At 39.0% G+C, this 21,097-nt stretch overlaps 2 protein-coding genes across 4 annotated transcripts; both read right to left on the bottom strand.

The window, feature by feature from the left end:
* Window positions 1–2,240: 2,240 nt before the first annotated feature.
* Window positions 2,241–6,408, bottom strand: rxfp3 (relaxin family peptide receptor 3). The gene is made up of 2 exons (XM_051412561.1): window positions 6,356–6,408; window positions 2,241–5,126 (listed from the first exon to the last, which is right to left on the bottom strand). Exon 2 carries the CDS (start codon window positions 4,795–4,797, stop codon window positions 3,568–3,570), a length of 1,230 nt encoding a protein of 409 aa, XP_051268521.1. The 5' UTR covers window positions 4,798–5,126; window positions 6,356–6,408; the 3' UTR covers window positions 2,241–3,567.
* Window positions 6,409–13,457: 7,049 nt separating this feature from the next.
* On the bottom strand, window positions 13,458–20,361 carry btc (betacellulin, epidermal growth factor family member). Of its 3 annotated transcripts, none has more exons than XM_051412983.1 (5): window positions 20,043–20,359; window positions 19,109–19,216; window positions 16,204–16,321; window positions 15,807–15,953; window positions 13,458–14,740 (listed from the first exon to the last, which is right to left on the bottom strand). In XM_051412983.1, exons 1-5 carry the CDS (start codon window positions 20,080–20,082, stop codon window positions 14,593–14,595), a joined length of 561 nt encoding a protein of 186 aa, XP_051268943.1. In that variant the 5' UTR covers window positions 20,083–20,359; the 3' UTR covers window positions 13,458–14,592. The 3 variants fall into 3 exon arrangements, with proteins under 3 accessions (XP_051268943.1, XP_051268942.1, XP_051268944.1); XM_051412982.1 differs by having other exon boundaries at window positions 16,204–16,324; window positions 20,043–20,358; XM_051412984.1 differs by lacking the exon at window positions 19,109–19,216 and having other exon boundaries at window positions 16,204–16,324; window positions 20,043–20,361.
* Between the last annotated feature and the right edge of the window lie 736 nt (window positions 20,362–21,097).

Raw genomic sequence — 21,097 nt, 5'->3', positions numbered from 1 at the left:
TGTATTTCCATACTCTTACTTGAGTGATATCACAGTACTTATACGTAAGTCAAGGACATAGATTCTGGTAGATTTTTTTTTATTTAAAGAATTTTTAAGTCTGTGTCCAAACTTCTTTTGGAGGAAAAAAACGGAATACCGGAAAGTTATTCAAAGCAGAGTATTTTTCAAAACATGTCTGGAGGGGATCTTTAAACTTGCCTCAGTAAAAAGCAAATTGGCTGACCAATGTGTAGCGGCCAATCATGGACCTCATCATTCTTTGTCAGCCTTGTACGTTTTTTCACTGGATCATAGTCGAAAACATCATCCTTCTTTGCTCCTCATTATATCTCGGTTTCTGCCTCCAGGCTTTGTAAGGAGGGAGATCAGTAGCACGCTCAGTTTCGAAAGCTTATTTTTTCCGTGGTCTGTTATTCATCTGTAATATACTGACATCTATAGAAGACAGCTGTGGTGTCTCAAACAACCATAAATATTTCACAGGTTCTAGGTGTTTATGTCAGTGAATCGGGCACTTTCCGATGTGTTTTCATATGTAAATTGGTTGAATTGAGAGAATTGTACACAACAAAAACCTTCAACAGAATATCTAAATATCTTTGAAAATCTGTTTCCTAGACATTCAAAACACATCAAAGGGTATTCTCCAGCGCCCTGGGAGATCAATAGAGATATTAGCTTGTCTCTTGAGGGATTCTCACTGTTACATTTGAATTTCTAATCATAATTTTGACTCAAGACATTTTTTTTTTTTTGCCCCAAAAGGGATTTTTCTGAAGAGATGAAATGCTCTCTTCTCTCTCTCTCTCTCTCTCTCTCTCTCTCTCTCTCTCTCTCTGTGTGTGTGTGTGTGTGTGTGTGTGTGTGGGACGAACAAATGTGTGTGTTGCACTGTGGGCAACATCCACATGACAGATTGCTTTGATGTTACAATTTAATACCTTGGTCATGGGGCAATTAAGGCATTTATTTCTCATCAAATTAGCATAATAATGAGATTGATTAATTAAAACATTCAATGCTGCTTATTTATCTGTTGATTGTTATTGTTGGTTTGCAGGACTCCTTAAATCTCGGTCAGATATGCATTTGTGCTTTCTGTTCTCTGTCACCGTTTTGTGACACACACACACACACACGCACACACACACACAGGCACACACACAGAAGGCTTGGGGGCAGCAATAGGAGAACGTTTTGATGGGATGTCAACCAAATGAGTTTCATTAGATCCTTTTTTAAAATGAGGCAATATTCAATCTGGTGCTTAATTAAATCCTGTGCTTTCTATTAAATCTGGGAGTTAAACTTTGTATAAGTAGCATTCAGATCAGATTTTACTTAAATTAAAGCAGCAATACTGCAGAATAAAGATACAAATTTACTTATTTAAAAGCTAGTGGTGTAGTGGTGCCCAGAGAAGTAGGTATACTAGTTAATTCCCAAAATTGGCCTGTCCAGCAAAAGATAAACACCATGTGTTATAAACAGTGATATGTTAGACACACATTTAGCTCAACCAAAACTGGGGAGTCAGGAGTATTTGCACTTTATGGCTTAACTTCTGCTACTTGATTTCAGGGAGAAAGGATAATTATGAAATTACTATGATAGTCACAGAGGAGGTGCAGATTTAGTAATCAATACTGGCCCACAGGCGGGTGAGACAACTACAAAATTGTGCATTTTGAGTGAAATATTCCTTATTCCATCCACTCATGAAAATCAGACAAACTATGTTTTTGCTATCCCAGGAAAAGAAATTAACACTACTGAATGATGTGCAACAGGATTTAGAAGTGAGCTGACTGAAATATAAGTGGGTTTACTCTGTATACCTGCATACAACCTACACTACACCACTGGTAAAAGAATGTAAGTATGAGCATCAAAATAAAGTACCAAAGGTTTATATTACAAGCTTGTAATTATTGATGCATTTGTGTTGATCACTTTAATGTTGCAGCTGATAAAGGTAGGGCTCATTTGAATGACTTAATATTCTGTTGGGTGAGCTTAATCTATAATTAAAACTATATTAGTTGATTTATATTTTGTATAAATAATCTGAAACTGCAAAGAGTTGGCTTTTAATTAAAAGTACCTCAAACTGAAGTATAGTACTTATTTTAATGTCCTTAAATGTACTGCTATCAGTGCAGAGTCCCCATTCAAAACATCTCTGTAACATTAGTGCATTGGTATGTTCACATATAACTGAGGTCAAACAGGCTTAATCCATATCTGATATACTTTATTTAAAGGGTGATATAGTGAAGAAAGGAGCTGAAGTTGATCACTGATGGCTTTACATCAGTACATAATTTACAAACTCTCCTGAACAAATGAAACATAAGTGAGATGACCCCTCTGAATTCCTGCACATGACAACATCATGTGGTGGCGAAGATGATGTAGAAATCGACCACACGATTTTATCTGTTAAACGCTCCTAATTTCTTCATTAAATCCACATTAATGGAGGCCTTATATGTACTTTTAAAGACATTACTGATGGGTTGATTCATGGAGACACTAGTAATGAAGGGATTTTTCAAATTCCCTTTGTGCCTGGTTGTTATGACTAATTAAATTAAATCTAAAGTGCACTCACTCTACCTGAAGCTGCACTCAGTTCTCTCTCCATCGCTTCCAAAAACGTGTGTGCAGATTGGTCTGACTATGCCAGACACTCAGCTTGACATTTAGAGGTATGCGCTTTTTTTCTTCTGCTTCAATGGAGATTAAGGTAGTTTAAATAGCAAGTTCTTCTGACATTTCCATTAGGTTATTATAGTAAATAAAAACGGTAGTTTAAATTGCAATCCAATAACTCTTAATTAATTGTAATGTGTTTCTGCATTAATTATGAATGAATAAATGTAAATGCATGACTATTTAAAGACTATATAGATGTCCATATAGGTTTATGATCTGTATGATGCGCATCGATCCAGCCTTTTCCCTCCCGATACAGATTCTGATCAGGTTATCAGTACCGGGTACCAACCCGATACCAGCCCTCTTTTCCCTTCATTTCAAATCTGTACCTCACTATGTGGAGCTCACTGGAATCATTTTAATGAACCATGAGTCCAGAGTTTTCTTTGGCGGAATGAATACTCCAACCTATAGTTAGTGTTTGGATATCCTTCATCCTCACTGAGCTCCTGAGTGTTTTTCTCCTCCTGAACAAAGAGAAGGACCAGCAAGTGTCTCACATATTGCAGATGCACTTTACTTGCACATTAATATATATATATATATATTTTTTTTTACAGTTTTGGGCAGGCACATTCAAAATACTGCGTGTTGTGTTCTTTCTTTATGCACAAGAGAAATGTCCTTTTCCTCTTTTATTATAAAGAGCAGTGAAGTACAAAAATCACAGATCCCATGTCTATTTATGCGCTTTTTCTCACCTGCAGATCTAATTTAGACTCAGACTACAGCTTTCCTGACGTCTGGCAGTCAAGAAATTGAGTATTTAACATAAATGCATATAAATAACAAAGAGGATAAAAAAAAAACAACAACTAAAAACTGTCCCTGTGGAACTTTAGATCAGGTGCTGTTTTGCGGCAGATCTCGCAAGTCATTGTACATAACAGCGCCCGGAGGGTAAAACACCACACCGGGCTCCTCGGGCGCACTGACAGGGGCCAGGACGTGTCCTTGCTCGTTCATCTCTTGCTTTGTGGTGGCTGTGATCGGCCTTATGGTCGGCGAAGTCATCCGCCAGAAGAGTTTTTTCAGCGCTTTCCTGAACTCCCGCCTCATCAGGCAGTACAGGATGGGGTTCAGGCAGCTGTTGGAGTGCGCCAGGCACACGGACACGGGGAAAACGTACACCTGCATGGTGTAGTACTCATAACTAAAAGGAACCACGTTGAGTTTGATGAGGATGCCCCAGGCTGTGAGCGCCTGGTTGGGCAGCCAGCAGAGGAAAAAGGATAAGACCACGATGGTGACAGACTTGGTGACTTTGGCGCGTCGCTTGGCGCTCGATGTGTTGATGTTTTTGGAGGTGATGAAGCGCAAAAGGAGCAGGTAGCAGGCTGAGATGATGCCCAGCGGCACCACAAAACCCAGCAGCACTTTCTGAGATTGATAGAGACCCAGCCAAAACTGCGCGGTTCCGTTGGTTTCCGGGAATTTGACGAGACACAAGTCCTCATTGGACACTGTGACGGTTGTGGAGAAAACAGCGTGCGGCAGAGCGGCGGAGACAGCGGCAAACCAGATGAAAACGCTGATGCACCGCGCGGAGCAGCAGTGCGCCCGCCGCCGCCTGCCCTTCAGCGCAGAGGCGAGCGACCAGTACCTCGCCACGCTCATGGCGGTCAGGAAAAACACGCTGGCGTACATGTTCATGGCTGTCACATAAGAAACGATCTTGCACATCGCTTTGCCGAAAAGCCACGTGAAGTCCAGCGCATTCTCCACTGCCCAGAACGGCAGAGTCAGGACGAACTGGAAGTCAGTCACAGCCAAACTAGTTACGAAAAGGTTGATGGAGGATTTTTTCCACACCTTTCTTGACTTCATCAGGTACAGGACGAGTAAGTTCCCAACTAGGCCCAGCGCGCAAACCAACGAGTAAATGACGGAGATGATAATCCTCACAACAGCGGCGCCATCTCCCACAAAATCTGTCTTGTCCAAGTCTGACAGGTGGAAGTAGTCGCCGTCGGAGCGGTTGGTGTTGTTGAAAATGCAGCTGAAGTTGAAGGTTGCAGCAAAGATTATCCCTGCTGAGCCTTCGTAGTTAGAGTCGGTGAATTCTCCAGACATTTTAACTTTAATCCCAGAGGATGTTTAATGAAATCATCCCCGTGAATCCAAAAAGCTTCACTTTTTCGAGAAAATATTCCTTTAGATTTTAGGTTCTTGCGCCAGCCTCCGTGTGACTTAAATAATACATTGGGGAAAAAAACTGATCTAAGCTTACTGTGTGTCAATATGAAGACGTTTCAATTTTGATGTGTGTTCCTGAGAGGTGGAAGAGCTTCTCATCAGGGTTGCCGAGCTGCTCTGAGGTTTTCTCTGTGCGTCTCAGCCCTCCAACCATGAAGAGGCGTCCTGACGCAGCGCTCTGGCGCAATCTGGCGCTGTCCTTGGTTCTGATTAGATGCCATGTGAAAAAAAAATAACAATCTTAAAATTAATTTAATAGAAACAACCGTATATAAAGGTACTGTAATGTAAACTGGGAATTTGAACTGTTCTTGAATGAATTATAAAACACCACATGTACTTTACTCAGTTATCTAATGTGGAGAAAACACATATCTAAAGGCTATTCCGATGTAGTGAAGGTCAAATATGTTGTTGTGAAACGCTAAAAGCTTTCATGAGCTGACTTATGGTCCCTCCACTGTGGATTCAGACATCCATTACTTTTAATTTATTTCCTATTGATCCAACTTTATCTTGGCTGAGGGTCGGTTATGCAACTATTTCATCGGCCCCTGGTTCAGTAGGTGGCACAGATGAAAAGACGGTGAATATGAGGGGAATTAATCCAAAAGCAGGGTGACAAATGGACTGAAAAGTAGATGGGGACTGGGGAATACAAAGAGGTGGAGAGGAGAGGTGAAAAGAGGAGGGTGAATTAGATAATGATTAAATTACAACCAGTGGGAATCTATCAGAGTCATTGCAGGCAAAGTAAGATGTGCCAGGCATTCAAGGACTATCTGTGCCTATATGTATAGGGACTCTTGAAATACTTGATTAAATACTTGAAACTTTTGCTTTCATTATGCGGTTTTATGCCTCCGACAACCAGTCAAGTTGCAGTTTTATATGGATTTAACCAAAGATTTAATTACTGAGTTATGGTGTTGAATAATTGCCCCCCAAAAAGGGCTTGTCACTTTGTCACAATATATTCTTATTACAGCCCAAAATGTGTTTTGTGCAGTCACAGTGACTTTTTTTATTTTTATTATTTAAGATTTTATGCCCCTATTTTGACAGGACAGGTGAAGATAAACAGGAAAGAGGGGAGAGAGAGGGGGGATGACATGCAGCAAAAGGCCGCAGGTTGGAGTCAGCTTACATAAACTCTACCAGGTGAGCTACCATGTGTCCTGTCACTCAAGTTCATCCCTGAGTCTCAGAGGTCGTTTGTGTCAAATTTGAAGAAATTGAGATATCACATTCACAAGAAACACAAGGACTTCGCCCACGGCTATCATAATAATTCCCAAAAAGTAAATGACAGTAGGGTCATTTTAAATTTACGTGATGTTACTAATTTTAAGATCAAATATAAAAAAGAAAATATAATATTACAGCATATTAATAAATCCACATTATCCATAGTTTACTGTGGTTAAAAGCTCACATAATATGTCCTCTGTCACAGCTGTCTTCTTGAAGGGCTTCTTGTTTGTCTTGTAAAGCTGACCGTAGAGTATTTGTAGAGGTGGAAGAAGGTTTTTTGTCACCTTGGATGTCTAACCTTGAAAAACTAGAGAGTGTGAGAGAGAGAGAGAGAGAGAGAGAGAGCAGAGAGAGAGAGAGAGAGAGAGAGAGAGAGAGAGAGAGAGAGAGAGAGGGGTTTACTGAAGCGACTAAGGCGGTGGACAGGAAGTAAAACCTGTTCAATATGTAATGCACGTAGATTGCAGTCGCTGCATTGGACTGAAATGACATAATAACTTACATAATACAATACCATTGAAAAATACTAACACCATGGCCTCAAACAGACTATTGCTTTTCCCCCTAAGTGACTCCTGATTGCAGCCAAGGCCAGCTAAGGTTAAAGCTCCAGTGTGTAACACTTAGGAGGATCTGTTGGCAGTCATGGAATATAATATTCATAGGAATGTTTTCATTAATGAATAATAACTTAAAAATATGAATAGTTGCATTTTATGTTACCTTAGAATGAGCCGTTTATATCTACAGAACGGGTCCTCTTCAATGGAGGCCGCTATGTTGAACTGACATGTTTCTACTGTAGCCCAGACTGGACAAACCAAACACTGGCTCTAGATAGGTCCTTTCGCGGCGGCTACCATAGTTTCTCCTCCACACGCTTGGAAGGCTGAGCAACTTCACCGCTCGATGCCACTGAATCCTACACACTGGCCCTTTAAAAATTTTTTGCTGCAAACAAATCTGTTTTCCCCAAATTGTTCAGCATAAAATGCTATATCAAATCTTACATTACTTGGCCTGGTATATGCTATTTTAACATCAGACGAGCTGTTGGAGGTGTTTCAAAGCAGCAGTGAACATTTAAGCCCCTTGAGGCTAACGAAAGCTAGCAGACTACTGTTGACAGATCTTAAAACTACGCCTGTAGTCATAGCCCAGTTTGAGCTAAATTCACCAGCTGCTAGCGTCACTTTCATAATGATCAAACAGATCAAGCGGTATCGATCTTCTGATCCAGCTCTCAGTATGAAAGCGAATATTTCCCAAAATGTCAAACTATTCCTTAAAGATTGTTATGGTGTTCCTGTGTGCCAATTTTGACATCTCCCAAATATTTCCCCAAATAATAAACTATTCTTTTGAGTGAGTAGACTACTGCAAACGTTTCAACACTAATTATGTAGATTTAAAAATAGCCATTCTTGTGAAAATGTGGTCAATCCTAATCCGATTCTAAATGTCAGTCTGCTGTGGTTGTGGGGCATCTCTTTGATATTCAGCAGCCAAGTAATTGTTCTTCATTTTAGATCTTTTCTTCTCTCTAATCATGTCTATGAATACCCGCAAAGGTTAAACCTCTCGTATTAGATAACAAGAGCCTCAGACACTATTTCCATTTCCCTTGTGGCGCTAAGACTGGGTTCATTAATAAGGAACAAAGGTGTTAGCCCTTTGGACATGAGTACCGAGGCAGAGAATACTTTTATACCTTCAAAGATTTATTTTTTACACAAAGGCACAAGCAGCGGCAGCCTTGAGAGGAGTTAACCAAAGCACTTTGAAATGGTAACAAACTGAGTCAGAGAGTAAGAGAATGTCTGAGCCATTCACTTCTACATATTTGGATCAAATCTGTTAGAGAGGCTTTGTAATTGATCTCAAAGACTCATCTGCTGTTTGGTGCTGGGTGGGTACTGTAGTGTACAGTGAGCTTATCAGGGCTTTTTTTCATTAAAACATCTGCCTACTGCAGGTGAAAGACTGCAGGTGATAATTCTCTGTGGCTTTGTTACTACAAGAAAACACTTTACAGTGCAAGTTTGATCAACCCTTAATTTAAAAATATTGATTACCGCAGGTTAAAGCTATAAAACAGTGTACTGAGGTGTCAAATTTTACTTTTACAATTTTAAGATTTTGAAAGTGTGGTTTTGGAAATTAAAGATTTATGCTAAATTGAAGTACGTAAAATATTATATTCTTAAAGTAGGTTTGTTGTAGAAGTGGTCCAGTTTCAAACTCAGAGAAATCAGTCATTTTATTCACAGTGTGTTTCACTGGTCGCCAGTCAGTGGTGTTATATCCCCTTGCATGCTTCAGCAAGTCCTAAATTGCTTTATATAAATATTATTAATATAATATTTACACTTTTTATATCTTGGACGTTTTTAACTTTATATTTTAAATGGAGAAATTATTTTAGTCATTGGATATCTGGATAGAGCAACAGTTAATCTCACAAACCCCTCTGGGTCGTTGATTGTCCACCAAACAGTGTTGGAGAAACATATTTTTAACGTGAAACTTCTCTATTCAGTGTCTTTATCAGTTTTAATTACTGTTTGGAGAGGAGGAGACCTTGGATTGGTCCACAAACTAATAACTAATAACTAATAACTAATAAATCGTTTTTCTCTTGGTTTATCATAAATGTCCTAATAGTCACTTTTGTAACATGTTACAGTATTTCTGTATGTAGGTTGCAACCTACTGGCCTTTTTGATTTTGTGAGACACAAGCTGCTGCCCACACTATTTATATAAACTGTCTGTGGGACTTGTGATTAAACAAAGCAGCACACCGGACTGGCAGGACTAGCAACCCTTTCACACTACAAGCAGTGATTTGATTCAGTTTTAATGTGAAACATATTGCATTTCTTATTGTGTAGTAGATATTATTTGACCTTTTAGTTCAGCGGATGCAAATCAAGACCATGAAAGACTATTTCTAAGCTTAAAGTAATACATGAGATGAGACTCTCAGAGTGTAATGTCAACTTTTCTCAATTTTCTGAAAGCAGTTTTTCCATATTTGTGCCGTATAGTTTAATTTGATAAGTCAGGCAAGATGTGGGTGAAATGATAGCGGTGATGATAACCCAATATAAAAGAACCCAAATCTCAGTTTTTTTATCCAAGAAGGGAGCAGGTTATGAACTCTATCCATACTGATGTGTTTGTAGCCTGATCCATTTTCTATTTTCAAGATAAAAGAAAAGAAAATCCGAATAAAATGTTCCTTCTCCAAACAGTTGACTTTTGTTTTGAGCTTTTATACCACAAATCTTCTGCGTAAGTCAACATGTCAGCTCGCCTGTGAACCTCCTGCAGCACTGAGAGAGAAAAATAAACGTATATGTGACAGGAAAAATCTCCAGTGTAGCTGCTATCTGTTCCAATCACAACTACCTGCCATCCCCCTAATGGTTTCCTGATCCTCCTACTTTTAGAAGATATTTTCACATGACAGATGATGCAGGTGGATGAATCTACAGAGTAAGAATTATAGCTGCAGCATCCACACTGTATTTATTCACCTAGCCTCCTAAAATCTCTGTAATTAAAATGTCCCTTTGCCAATAATTGATTTGATTCACAGGGAACTGATTCTAATGGTTTCCCTATGCTGCTCGTGCCGCAGTAATAAAAATTAAGATTCCAGATTAACGTTTGAGAAATATTAAATAGAGTGGTGGAAGAAGTGCTCAGATTCAGAAAATTAAAGTAACGTAACTTGAGTACTTTCCATTACATTTGGATTACATCAACACCAAATATGTAAATAAAAAGGAGAGAAAAGAAATGAGAATAAGAAATATTGATGCAAGTATATTCTATACGACAACAGTAACCTTTTAAAGCAAGATTGATGAAGATTTTTTGCATCAAAAAGCGTCCTTCTCTCAGTATATTTGAAAAAAATTTTATTATAAAATTATAATCCTGCTAAATACCTTTTTTTAAATCCTGATTACATAACGTGTAATCCATTACTTCTTCACGCCCGTCAATACCACATATTGCATTCAAATGTTTAAATGTTAATTATAATAATTAGAAGTACAGTAAAAATAACAGTAAAAAAATCTAAGCTGGAGTTGGTAACTTTTATTTAAAAAAAACCTTTTTGTTATATTTGCGGAAACTTTCACTAAATCCTGACAATAATTCATGAGACAGATAATCTGTGAATCCCCGAACCTGACTCAATCTTCTATCTTTCATGGCTCTGGTGAATTCTTGCAAATGCCCTCAGGAGCACTAGGGGGAGCTAGATTCACAGATTATCTGTCTCACGTACTACTGTCTGCATTTAGTGAAAGTCTCAGCAAATATAACAAAAAAGTAATTTTTATAATAGTTACCTACTGCAGCTTTAAAGTAGAAACACTCATTATGCAAGCAGTTCAATTATTAAACATCATATTGTTACATAAAGACAAACATATTTGCATATTTTTATATCTGGCTGAGGTGAAACTAAACTTTTCAAGATACTTTTGGGCAGTTAAATATACTGTGTAACATTAAGGAGGATATATTGGCAGAAGTGTAATATAATATTCATAACTATGTTTTCATTAGTGTATAATCACACAAATAAAGGAATTGTTGTGTTTTTGTTTTGCGGCCACGTAGTTCCTACACACTTCACAACCCCTTGTTATTTCCAGGTCGTACCTCTCCACCTTCACCTCTAGATGCCGCTAAATCCTATACACTGGTCCTCTAAATGTATTTAAATGTATTTTCATATTGCTTTATGTTGCTTTTACATTTTGTCTTGATGCCTTTTATGCTTTATGTAAAGCACTTTGAATTAAAATGTCTTACCTTTCCTGAATCAGCAAAGTAATCAGAAACTGCTGCATAGCTGTCAAATAACTAATTTCCCTGTAAAATATGGTGGTTTAGAAGTATAAAGAATCATAAAATGGAAATACTCAAGTCAAGATCAAGTACCTTAAAGCTGTACTTTGTCATGTTCCATCATTGATTAAGTCTGTCTGTGTTTCAGTATTTTAGAAGTCTGTTGTGATAGGTGTTCTGCTGACCTCCAGTGGTATCAACACAAACTACAAAAACTACACAAATTGATTTGAACTGCTTAGAGAACGCATGTGACACTGCCGGAACAACTCACTTCCAGTGCTGATCTATGTGGCGCCCTGTGTGGTGCAAATATCTTCCAGTAAAACTATTTGGTAGTCATAGCACAGCTGTTGGAGCTACACATACCAGAGAACAGATGGAAGGACAAACTCTACAGTCGCAGCTACACTTCATCCATGGTCTGACATCCACTAGAAGTCTACTCAAGTTCTTTTAAGGTGTTTCAAAATGATAAAAAGGTTTTTTTGACTGCATCTCTGTTCCAAATCAAACATCTACTACAGTTTGGCTGGTATCTATCTTTCTTATCAGTCTCATTTATAAGTCCTGCAGGCACACCCCTCATATAGAAACTCCGGCATTCCACAGCTGTCACTCTTTTGATGACAGCCGGGCACTTAGGCACTAACCTGAAATTAGGTCAAAGATCCTAACACCTTCACTGTTAACAGAGCAGAGAATAGATAGTCCTTGAATACAAAACTGTAGGAAGTAGTGGTCAAAACATGCAGCCAAAAATTCTGTTTAAAAACTAATATCCTTATACGAAAGTGTTTTAAATGTATGCATTTTAATCCAGTTCATCATACTTATTTTAATAGTTGCCTTTGGTATAGATTTTGAAAAAAACTAACCTTTTCTGGCATTATGAGCAAAGCATTTCACTGTAGCTAAGAATAAGTCAGTCACTTTTGTGCTTTTTTCAAATGAATTAAGGTTGACACATTGCAAAACAAACGGCAGCCAAGTGTATTTTTTATAGGCTTCAATTCTAGCAGACCATGACCAAAACAAGTCTGGGTGATTCAAAGACTGCAGCTCGCTACCAAACACTGAAAGCATGAAAAATGAAGCAACGGGTATATTAACAGGAAGAACAGACAGGAAGGAAAATGAAGATACAGTAACTTTAAGGTCCAGTGTGCGACATTTATGAAGATCTATTGGCAGAAATGGAACTATGTTTTCATTAATGTATAATCGCCTGAAAATAAAAGTCATTGATATTTTGGAAAGAATGCTTATAGGCTATTATAATGATAGATGAGATAATCAATACCATTCTCAAGTCAGGTGATGTTTTAGTCAAAACATAACAAAATTGGCTGCACAAACATAGCTTTGCCACCTCTTCACCCACTTTCCATTGTTATGCGATCAGTCTCATACGTTTAAAGGTCCGGTGTGTAACAATTAGGAGGATCTATTATTCCGTGTTTTGAACAATAAGACTTGTGTAATGTTATACTGTGTTGAAATAAATCAACTAAATCCTTGCTTGTTCCGACACATTTAGAATCATTAGAGCTTTTTCAGGGATCATTTAACAGGCGGCTGTTTATATATATATATATATATATATATTTAAATAATTAAATCCATATCAAAAACGTTCTGTTAAACTAATAACTACTAGTCGACAAGGAACATCTGTATTCGGGGACAGCCCTAGTATGATCGTATAGCTTTGCCACCTGTTCCACCACTTTCCATTGGGATGCTATTGATGTCATACATCTAAATCTTCTTATATTATTGATTTTTGGTGGACTGCCCAGCAGATTTTAAAGGATAACATTTAAAACAGTGTTAGAATCAAGGATGAAGTGAGATACAAGATAATTCCCTCATGCCAACAGGATTAAGTCACATTACAGTATGCCAGAGGACGACACTGCATTATGTTCACACTCTCACATTGGAATTTGTTGGCTCCTGCAACATGACATTTCTGGCTCTAGCTGGTAATACAGCACCATAGCAGCACAACAACACAATAAAGCTATAAACAAAGCACAATCACCTGAAAGGGATCATAGACATTACCAAAATTGAACACGTCTTGCACATTTGTTTATGTTATAATATCGTACAAAAAAGCACTTATTTGATTCAAACTTTTTAAAATTGAAACTGTTCATCTGTAATAAGGGTTACAGTAGTTCAAGGAGCATTCTGGAGAGGTTAATACAGTTTATCTGTGAGGGAGTATAAGTCAGCAGAGGTCTTGTGAACTTTCATTGTTCTGCAATGACATCAAAGCACTCTACAGACACTCTGTTCTACACAACAGGGCATGTTGAGTGAGATTTCTTAGAAAACACTGCGTAATCTGGGTCTCGTTGCATTAGATTTGTGCTGAATGATTCAAATGGACAGCACACATACAGCAGACATATTTATTGATAGGTGACATATAAACAGACTTAACAGACTCTGTCCTACCTCTCTTCATTCTACATTTAGATGCAGAGTTAACACACATACAGATACACATTAAAAGCCCAGTGAAAGGCTGGCATCTTAGAAACTGTCTCATACAGTGGAGCACTTTCACCTCAGTTGAGCCTCCACACACAGGCTGCCTCTGTCGCTTGGAGGCTGCTCGGCTCCAAATATACAGTTCAAAAAAGCCTCCAGCACAAGTTCTCCTTGTCCTCCTCCAACCCAGGAGTCCAGAACTGCAGTCTTTAGTATATAGAAGGCTCTTCTTGCATTGCTAACGTTGTTGAGTAACAATATTCTGTGAGTTTATGTGGAGACATTGCAGTGGATAAGAGGAATAAATGATGATAACTGTTGATTTTGTAATGAAGATTGTGAAATATCAATACTGTGCATGTGTGAAATGACACTAAACAAAGTAGAAACAATATAACACAAAGTTACAGCAAACACTGAATCTGTAGCTGCTGGTACTTATAATATTGCATATTTCTATACATTTAAAGATTTATTTAGAGTAGAGTGTAGTGTCTTCACACAGTGCCTTTCCTCTTATTTTTCAGTTTCTCCTGCGCAGACCAATAACCTGATCAACTGTTATCACCGGCCGCCAGCTGGTGTCACAGCTTTTTCCAACATAGCAACAATTTATTTAGTGCTATGCAGTCAGGAGTGCTAAGTGGAAAGGCTTCAAACAGATGTGGCTCTTGGCCATTTGGGGGAGGAAGTGTCCTTGCCAACATTCAACCAGCTCTCACAACTCATCTCCAATCTGTGTTTATAGTAAATCCAGGGAGGCATCTTCTTTGTTCTGAAGCTTCATCAAAGTTGGGCAGGCTGCCCTTTAAGAGGAGGGTGCAAACCTCGTGCTCCTGCTTGATCTAATGCAGCCTTTATTCAGAAATGTCCTTCCCCTTGAGCAGGCCCAAGTCCCATCCAACACAGAGAGGACCTTCTATAGCACGCTGCCATCACTGTGAGACAAAAGGCAGCAGCTGTCACATGGAGAACAAAATCCCTCATGTCTAAACAATTTCCAGACTTGTGGTCGCACACGTACACACACACACACTTCTCATACAGCATTGGTGTGTGGTGGCTCTGTTGAGTCTTCCGTTAAAGGTGTGTGTGTTGTGCTGGTGTCCATCATGTTGAGCTTTTCAGTCCCATTCCTTGGTTCTTCTCTCCGTCTTCTCCTCCGCCAACACAATCTGAACCTACGACTGACAGAGATATAAAACATGTTATGCACAGTACATGACATTTACACCAATCAGCCATAACATTATGACCACCTGTGCATGTGGGTGGTCATAATGTTATGCAGCCCCATACGCAACAAACTGTGATCCACTGTGTGTTCTGACTCCCTTCTATCAGAACCAGCATGAACTTTTTCAGCAGTTTGAGCTACAGTAGCTCGTCTGTTGGATCAGATCACATGGGTCAGCCTTCGCTCCCCACGTGCATCATTGAGCCTTGGCAAACCATGTCCCTGTCTCTGGTTCACTACTTTTCCTTCCTTGGACCAATTTGATAGGTACTGACCACTGCAGACTGGGAACACCCCACAAGAACTGCAGTTTTGGAGATGCTCTGACCCAGTCGTCTAGCCATCACAATTTGGCCCTTGTCAAAGTCGCTCAAATCCTCACCCTGCCCATTTTTCCTGCTTCTAACACATCAACTTTGAGGACAAAATGTTCACTTGCCTAATATATACCACCCACTGACAGGAGCCATGATAACCAGATAATCAGTGTTATTCACTTCACCTGTCAGTGCTCATAATGTTATGGCTGATCGATGTATACGCAGCAGTAAAAATACACTCATAATGCTTCACTTTTTAAATGAACAGGTCAACACCTTGGGAAATATGATTGCTTTGTGGACAAGAAGTAGATGAGAAGATTGATACCTCACATGTATATATGCTAAATATGAAGCTATAGCCGGTTAGCTTAGCTCAGCCTAAAGACTGAAAATGGGGGAAACAACTACCTGGCTCTGTCTAAAATGATTTCAACAATGTTGTTCACAAGTTAAACAACACTGGTGTATTTTAGTATTTGTATAAGTCCGTTATTCAAAAGTGATTTTAAAAATTGTTTTTAAATAACTGGTAATTATAACATAAATCTGTATTGTTACATTAACTGGGAGAGTCACGTGTTTTTATGTTTAGTAACATTGAGGATATATATAAAAATTCCCAAAATGTCAGACTAGTACAGTTAATACATTGGTAAGTCATATTTTGTCTGTCCTACAATCACAAAATCTTACTGTGAACAAAAGCAGATGAATACAATGAGAAGCATGAGGAAAACGAGCCCGGCGATGACACAGGCAATTATGATTTGTCGTTTCTCTCCGATCCGCAAGTCCATGTCCAGATATTCACACCTGGAGCCAATGTAGCCATGGTGACACCTGAGACATAGAAAGAGAAAACTTTCATTTTATGTGACTATTCCCTGCAGATATCTGTTTGTCTGCTTCTCCAGATATACTGAGACATTCAAAAGCCATTGTAGTGCAAGAACACACAGTAACAAACAACTCAATATCATCTGTTCTGTTTTCAATCCCTTTCAATTTTCCTCTGTCCTCACTGTCCATCTATCTCTTTATATTAACTTCTCCATGCACCAGTATCTCTATTCTTTTCTCAGTCTCTCACCTGCAAGACGGTGCCTTCTGTTCTTTAATGTAACGACAATCCCCGTGGATGCAGTAGTATGTCAGCTCCTCGGGACATTTTGAGAAGTGGCCGTTCCACTGCCCTGTATCTATTGTGTCTGCTGGATAAATCAAATTACATTTTAATTAGTTTCAGAATGAGCAATTCAGTATGACAACATTTCATCACAGTGTAAACTAATGAACAGTGAAAGGTGTGAGTTTCTCATATGATATATTGTGTTCAAAGGAGTAGGAAAATCTCTTTCTTGTGGAAAGTCAGATGAGAAAATTGATAACCACCATAATATCTGTCAGTACAGATCTACTGCAAGTGGATGCTTCGATAAACTTAGTTTAGCACAAAGACCAGAAAACAGGTATCCTGACTGTCTAAAGGTAACAAAATCCACCTTCTAGTACCTCTAAAAGCTCACTAATTAACACGTTATGGCTGTTTTCTTCAGTCTTTATGTTAAGGCCTAGCAAAAGCTAATAAAGTCTCCCGGCTGTGGCTTCATATTTATGGTACAGACAATATATAGTGGCTTCAACCCTCTAACCCACGTCAGGAAAGCGGGGAAAGCTAATTTCCGAAAATGTCTTCTGTAACTGTGTCAAATTCTGTCAGCTTGCTTCTCTCTGGCATGGCCTGATGTGTATAAATAGACTGTTTGCAATATGATCCACAGAGGAGTCCTGATAAATCCGTGCCAGGAAAAGTTTGTGTCATCAAGGTGTTATTATTGACCACGTGTCGCAATTATTACAGTTCTTTACTGAATTAAACACACGCCAAGGTGGACTACAGTTATAGTTCCCATTCTCCCCGTCTATCTCTTCCTCTTCTTCTCCCTATGGCTTGCTCACAAACAACTAAAACACACCCTACCACAGTTGCTAGTGGGTCATAATGCTGAACTTCTGACCGCCATTTACACACAGTGCTTTTTATACTACGGGCTATCTTTACAACCCATTCCCATGAGATTATGTTTGAAAATGAGCTTGTAAAAGAATACTGCTGTTCAGGTAACATCAATGAGAGCGCTTCGGTTGTTCTCTGAAACATGATCCAGCTTTGATGCCATGACCTCACAGCTGAAAAGAAAAATCTCCAGTTACAAAGTTCAAAGGAATAGTTTGGAAAATATGTTTATTACTCTCTTGTCTGTCCGCTAAAGATGAAGCTAAAGCCAGCAGTTGGTTTGTTTAGCTTAACTTAACGAGTGAAAACAGCTAGCCATGTCTACCAGCCTTTAAACTAACTAATTAACATCTTTATATCTCATGTGTTCAATCTTTACAAAAATGATAGCGTAAATATTATTTGTTGTGGTTTTAAAGGGAGTTACGTTGTAGCCGGCAGTTTGCTTCATTTAGCTCAAAGGACCAGTGTGTAGGATTGAGTGGCGTCTAGCGGTGTAATCACAGATTGCAACTCACTCATTCAACACACAAAAAACGTGAACAGCCCTTTCTACAGCCAGTGTTTGTCCGTTCTGGGCTACTGTAGAAACATGGCGGTCCAACATGGCGGACTCCATGGAAGGTGACCCTCAGCATCTGATTAAAACGGCTCATTCTAAGGTATTCAAGGTAGTGAAAAGACAACAATTCCTATATTCAGGTGATTATACACAAGTTAAAACTTAACTATGCATATTATTTTCCATTTCTGTCAATAGATCCTCCTAAATGTTACACACTGAGATTGTTGGAAATTTAGCTCGCCTTAATGTGTTAAACAGCTGGCCTGGAAAGGAATAAAAATGTCTACCAGCATACCAGATATTTAACATCTCATTTGTTTAATCTGGACAAAAGCCAGGAACTACCCATTGGACTGAAAGCCAGTTTTTCCAACTGCATGTTATCTCAAAAAACAAAAGCACTGCTTCATGTCTCCATGTCCCAAGAATACACACTCTCTCTGGACTTCTTTTTGCTCTTAATATCTTAGTGTATTAGTGTGTAAACGTCAGGTAACCTTTGTCAGAGGTCCTTCGTCTTCATAGTCAGGTGGCATTCGTCAACAATAATAAACACATGGTTAACGTTGCGAAACAGTCGCAGTTTGGTTAGGTTTAGGCACCAAAAATACTTGTAGGAAAAGATGGTTTGGGTAAAATTCTGTATGTTAGTTCACTTACATACGTGAGTTAAGGAACAGTGGTTCTTTGGAGCAATGGCCGTTTGTTTTCAGGATGATGGGCTGTCGGACAAATGGGCTTTTGGTCCAATGGGACATTTTTAATCAATGGGACTTCAGAGCATGGCATCCTACAGTCATAGTAGGCCTATAAAGTTGAGACGGTAGTGGTTTTAGAGGGAGTTGAGATGATATGTTAACCCCTGTTTCCTGTCTGGTTGTTGCTTCATATTTAGAGTACAGACATGAGAGCAGTTTCAGTATTATAAATTAGCTCTCTGCAAGAAAGAAGCAAAGAAGCATGAAAAAGGAATTTCGATAAAAACAGCTCCTAAATTACTTGTTATAGAGAAAATTATTGTTATTTTCTCCTTTGACGCAGTTAATCCATCAAACAACAACTGAAATATTATTAAGGAAGTACAAGAGTATAATTTATTGTGATTACAACAAACTCAGCAGAGTTTGTTGACCCTGCCTCTCCACAAGAGTTTTATTCTTTTTTTTGAAGACGCTGATAGTCCAGGCTCCTGCCTCAGTTCAGGCACTTTAATTACTCCTCCTGCTCTCTCGACAGCCTGAAATATGACTCCTCCACAATTAAATGCCTCTAATCCTATTCCTTTCCTGTTTCTATGCGTAGGTGTGTTCGCATGTTTACATCCACATCTGTGCTTAATCCTCCACCTTAAAACTTCAAAGCAGCTATTTATGGCACCGGAGGAACCGCCTCTCGCCACCTGTCCATATCTACCTGTGCAATTGTCTCCGTTGCCATGGTGATGACAATGGGACACAGTCCGATTGGCAGACTCGTCTGTGGTATTCCATTCTGCCAGGGAGTATTTGCATAAGGCCAGAGCTGCAGCCAGAAACACAAACAAAAAGACAATCATCACCTACACACACACACACACACACACACACACACACATATATGTACACACTTACAACAAACAAATACAAAGCACATCCACAATGCGCAAAAAACATTCCACCTACAGTAGAGAGATCCACACAACAGACGACAGGAAAAAACACATGATCACAATGATTAGTGAATAGCTGCTGAGTCATGATGCCAGCCAGCCATGTAAGGTAGGAGAGAGTGCCCCGATTTCTCTCATTCACGCCCACTTCTGTCTCTCTCTCTCCTTCTCTCTCTCTCACACACACACACACTTTTACTGCTCTAAGCAAAACCATATTAACAGTCCGTCACACAAATACAAGTTTACCACAGACACCTCATCCTCTCCAACCTGTGCATATATGAGGTTTATTTCATTCCACTTTCTGGGAAACCTGTTCTTACAATGATTAATGATATCAGGGGATATACTGCTGGACTTCATTCAGTCATTAACACACACCGAAGTCTACTGTACAAAAATAGCTCAGTGAGAGAGAGAGCACTTTCTCCAAACCTGCTTTGGCTGCGTTACTTTGAAGGCAGATAGATGTTGTAAAGGTGCGTCAACAATCAAAACAACACTACGTATGTCCCCAGAGAAGACTTTCCCTAGGAGTATACATTAAAAATAATAATTTTATGTAAACACTCATCTAAAGTGTCTCATTGACGTTCCCAAACTGTTATATTGTAGTAAAACCAGCCTTTTGTTTACAACCAATAAGTAGGGAAGGTGAATACTGATTCAATAAAAGGGTAAAACAGTAAATCTTACCTGTTACTATTCCTACATAGAGTCTGTACACCATGGCCATCTCCTCACTTGATAAAATTGCTCATCCGATACATGAAAGTTCAGTGTCATTGAGAAATAAGAGTGAAACTGGATTAATCCTTTCTCAGAGGTCAGTGACCTTTGAAAAAGGTGTGTACAAGTTCCCCAGTGGAGTGTCGTATTGTGGTCCTTCATTGATGGCAGTTACGTTCATAGTCATCCAGGAAAGCTTGAGGCTATAACCAAAGCACACACAGCCCAAAGTGTCTCCCTGGACTGTGTCTGGACTGCACTACGGTGTGTGTGTGTGTGTGTGTGTGAGAGAATAGAAAAAGGGGGGTGGCACTGAAACCCAACTCTGCGCTCTGCTCCCCGCCCACACCTTTAAAGGAGAATACGGCTCCGTTCAAGCTATTCAGGTTATTTCCTTGTTAAAGAACAACTGCACCTTTATACCTGACTTTGCTTTTCTTAAGAATTAGATGACAGACACACAAACACTCATAAACAAGACACAACAGCCAGTTGAACAGGAAAGTTCAGTCCATTCATATTTTCCATTATGTTATGTTATGTCTGTAATATCCTATCTGAATAATGTTATAGAGAAACAACAGACAAACAAACACAAATGCACCAAAACAAAACAAAAACATTGGTGGTAACACAAGAGGAAAAAGAATATGACAGACCAGCTGTTGCTTACAGTCTTTTTTTCAATCAATTTTCAATCTGACTAACGACAGGTCCCCACATTTTCTGAAAGAGTGTTTCTCTAGTAAATCAACGTTGGGGGCTTCTCAGATTTCCATCCAATTGTAGCATCCATTTTCTGACTAACAGCATGGTGAATATATAATGGGTCTGAGCTTCATACCTATTCTTCAGCTTACCTGGCTCCACCACTCCAAATTGTGCAGTTAAAGAACAGGGGGAAGCTCCATATTAAAAGTTTGAGCAAAAAAATTAAATAAGTGACCCTAAAAAGTGTGTTGTTGTAATCTATGACACAGTACGAATTGGTGAGACAGAGTTCTTTGATCTTTTGAACATTG

This window comes from Dicentrarchus labrax, unplaced genomic scaffold, assembly GCF_905237075.1.
Source record: "Dicentrarchus labrax unplaced genomic scaffold, dlabrax2021, whole genome shotgun sequence".
NCBI lineage: Eukaryota > Metazoa > Chordata > Actinopteri > Moronidae > Dicentrarchus > Dicentrarchus labrax.
Note: the sequence above shows the minus strand (reverse complement) of the source record. Positions and strands in the feature narration are given on the sequence as shown.

Bases quoted from the DNA above. Each gene is read 5' to 3' on its own strand.
- rxfp3 (XM_051412561.1), bottom strand. From the start codon at position 4,797: ATGTCTGGAGAATTCACCGACTCTAACTACGAAGGCTCAGCAGGGATA.
- btc (XM_051412982.1), bottom strand. From the start codon at position 20,082: ATGGCCATGGTGTACAGACTCTATGTAGGAATAGTAACAG. The intron at 16,325-19,108 runs GTAGATATGGAC...TGATTTATCCAG, and splicing joins CAACGGAGACAATTGCACAG to CAGACACAATAGATACAGGG. The intron at 15,954-16,203 runs GTGAGAGACTGA...TCTATGTCTCAG, and splicing joins CAGAAGGCACCGTCTTGCAG to GTGTCACCATGGCTACATTG.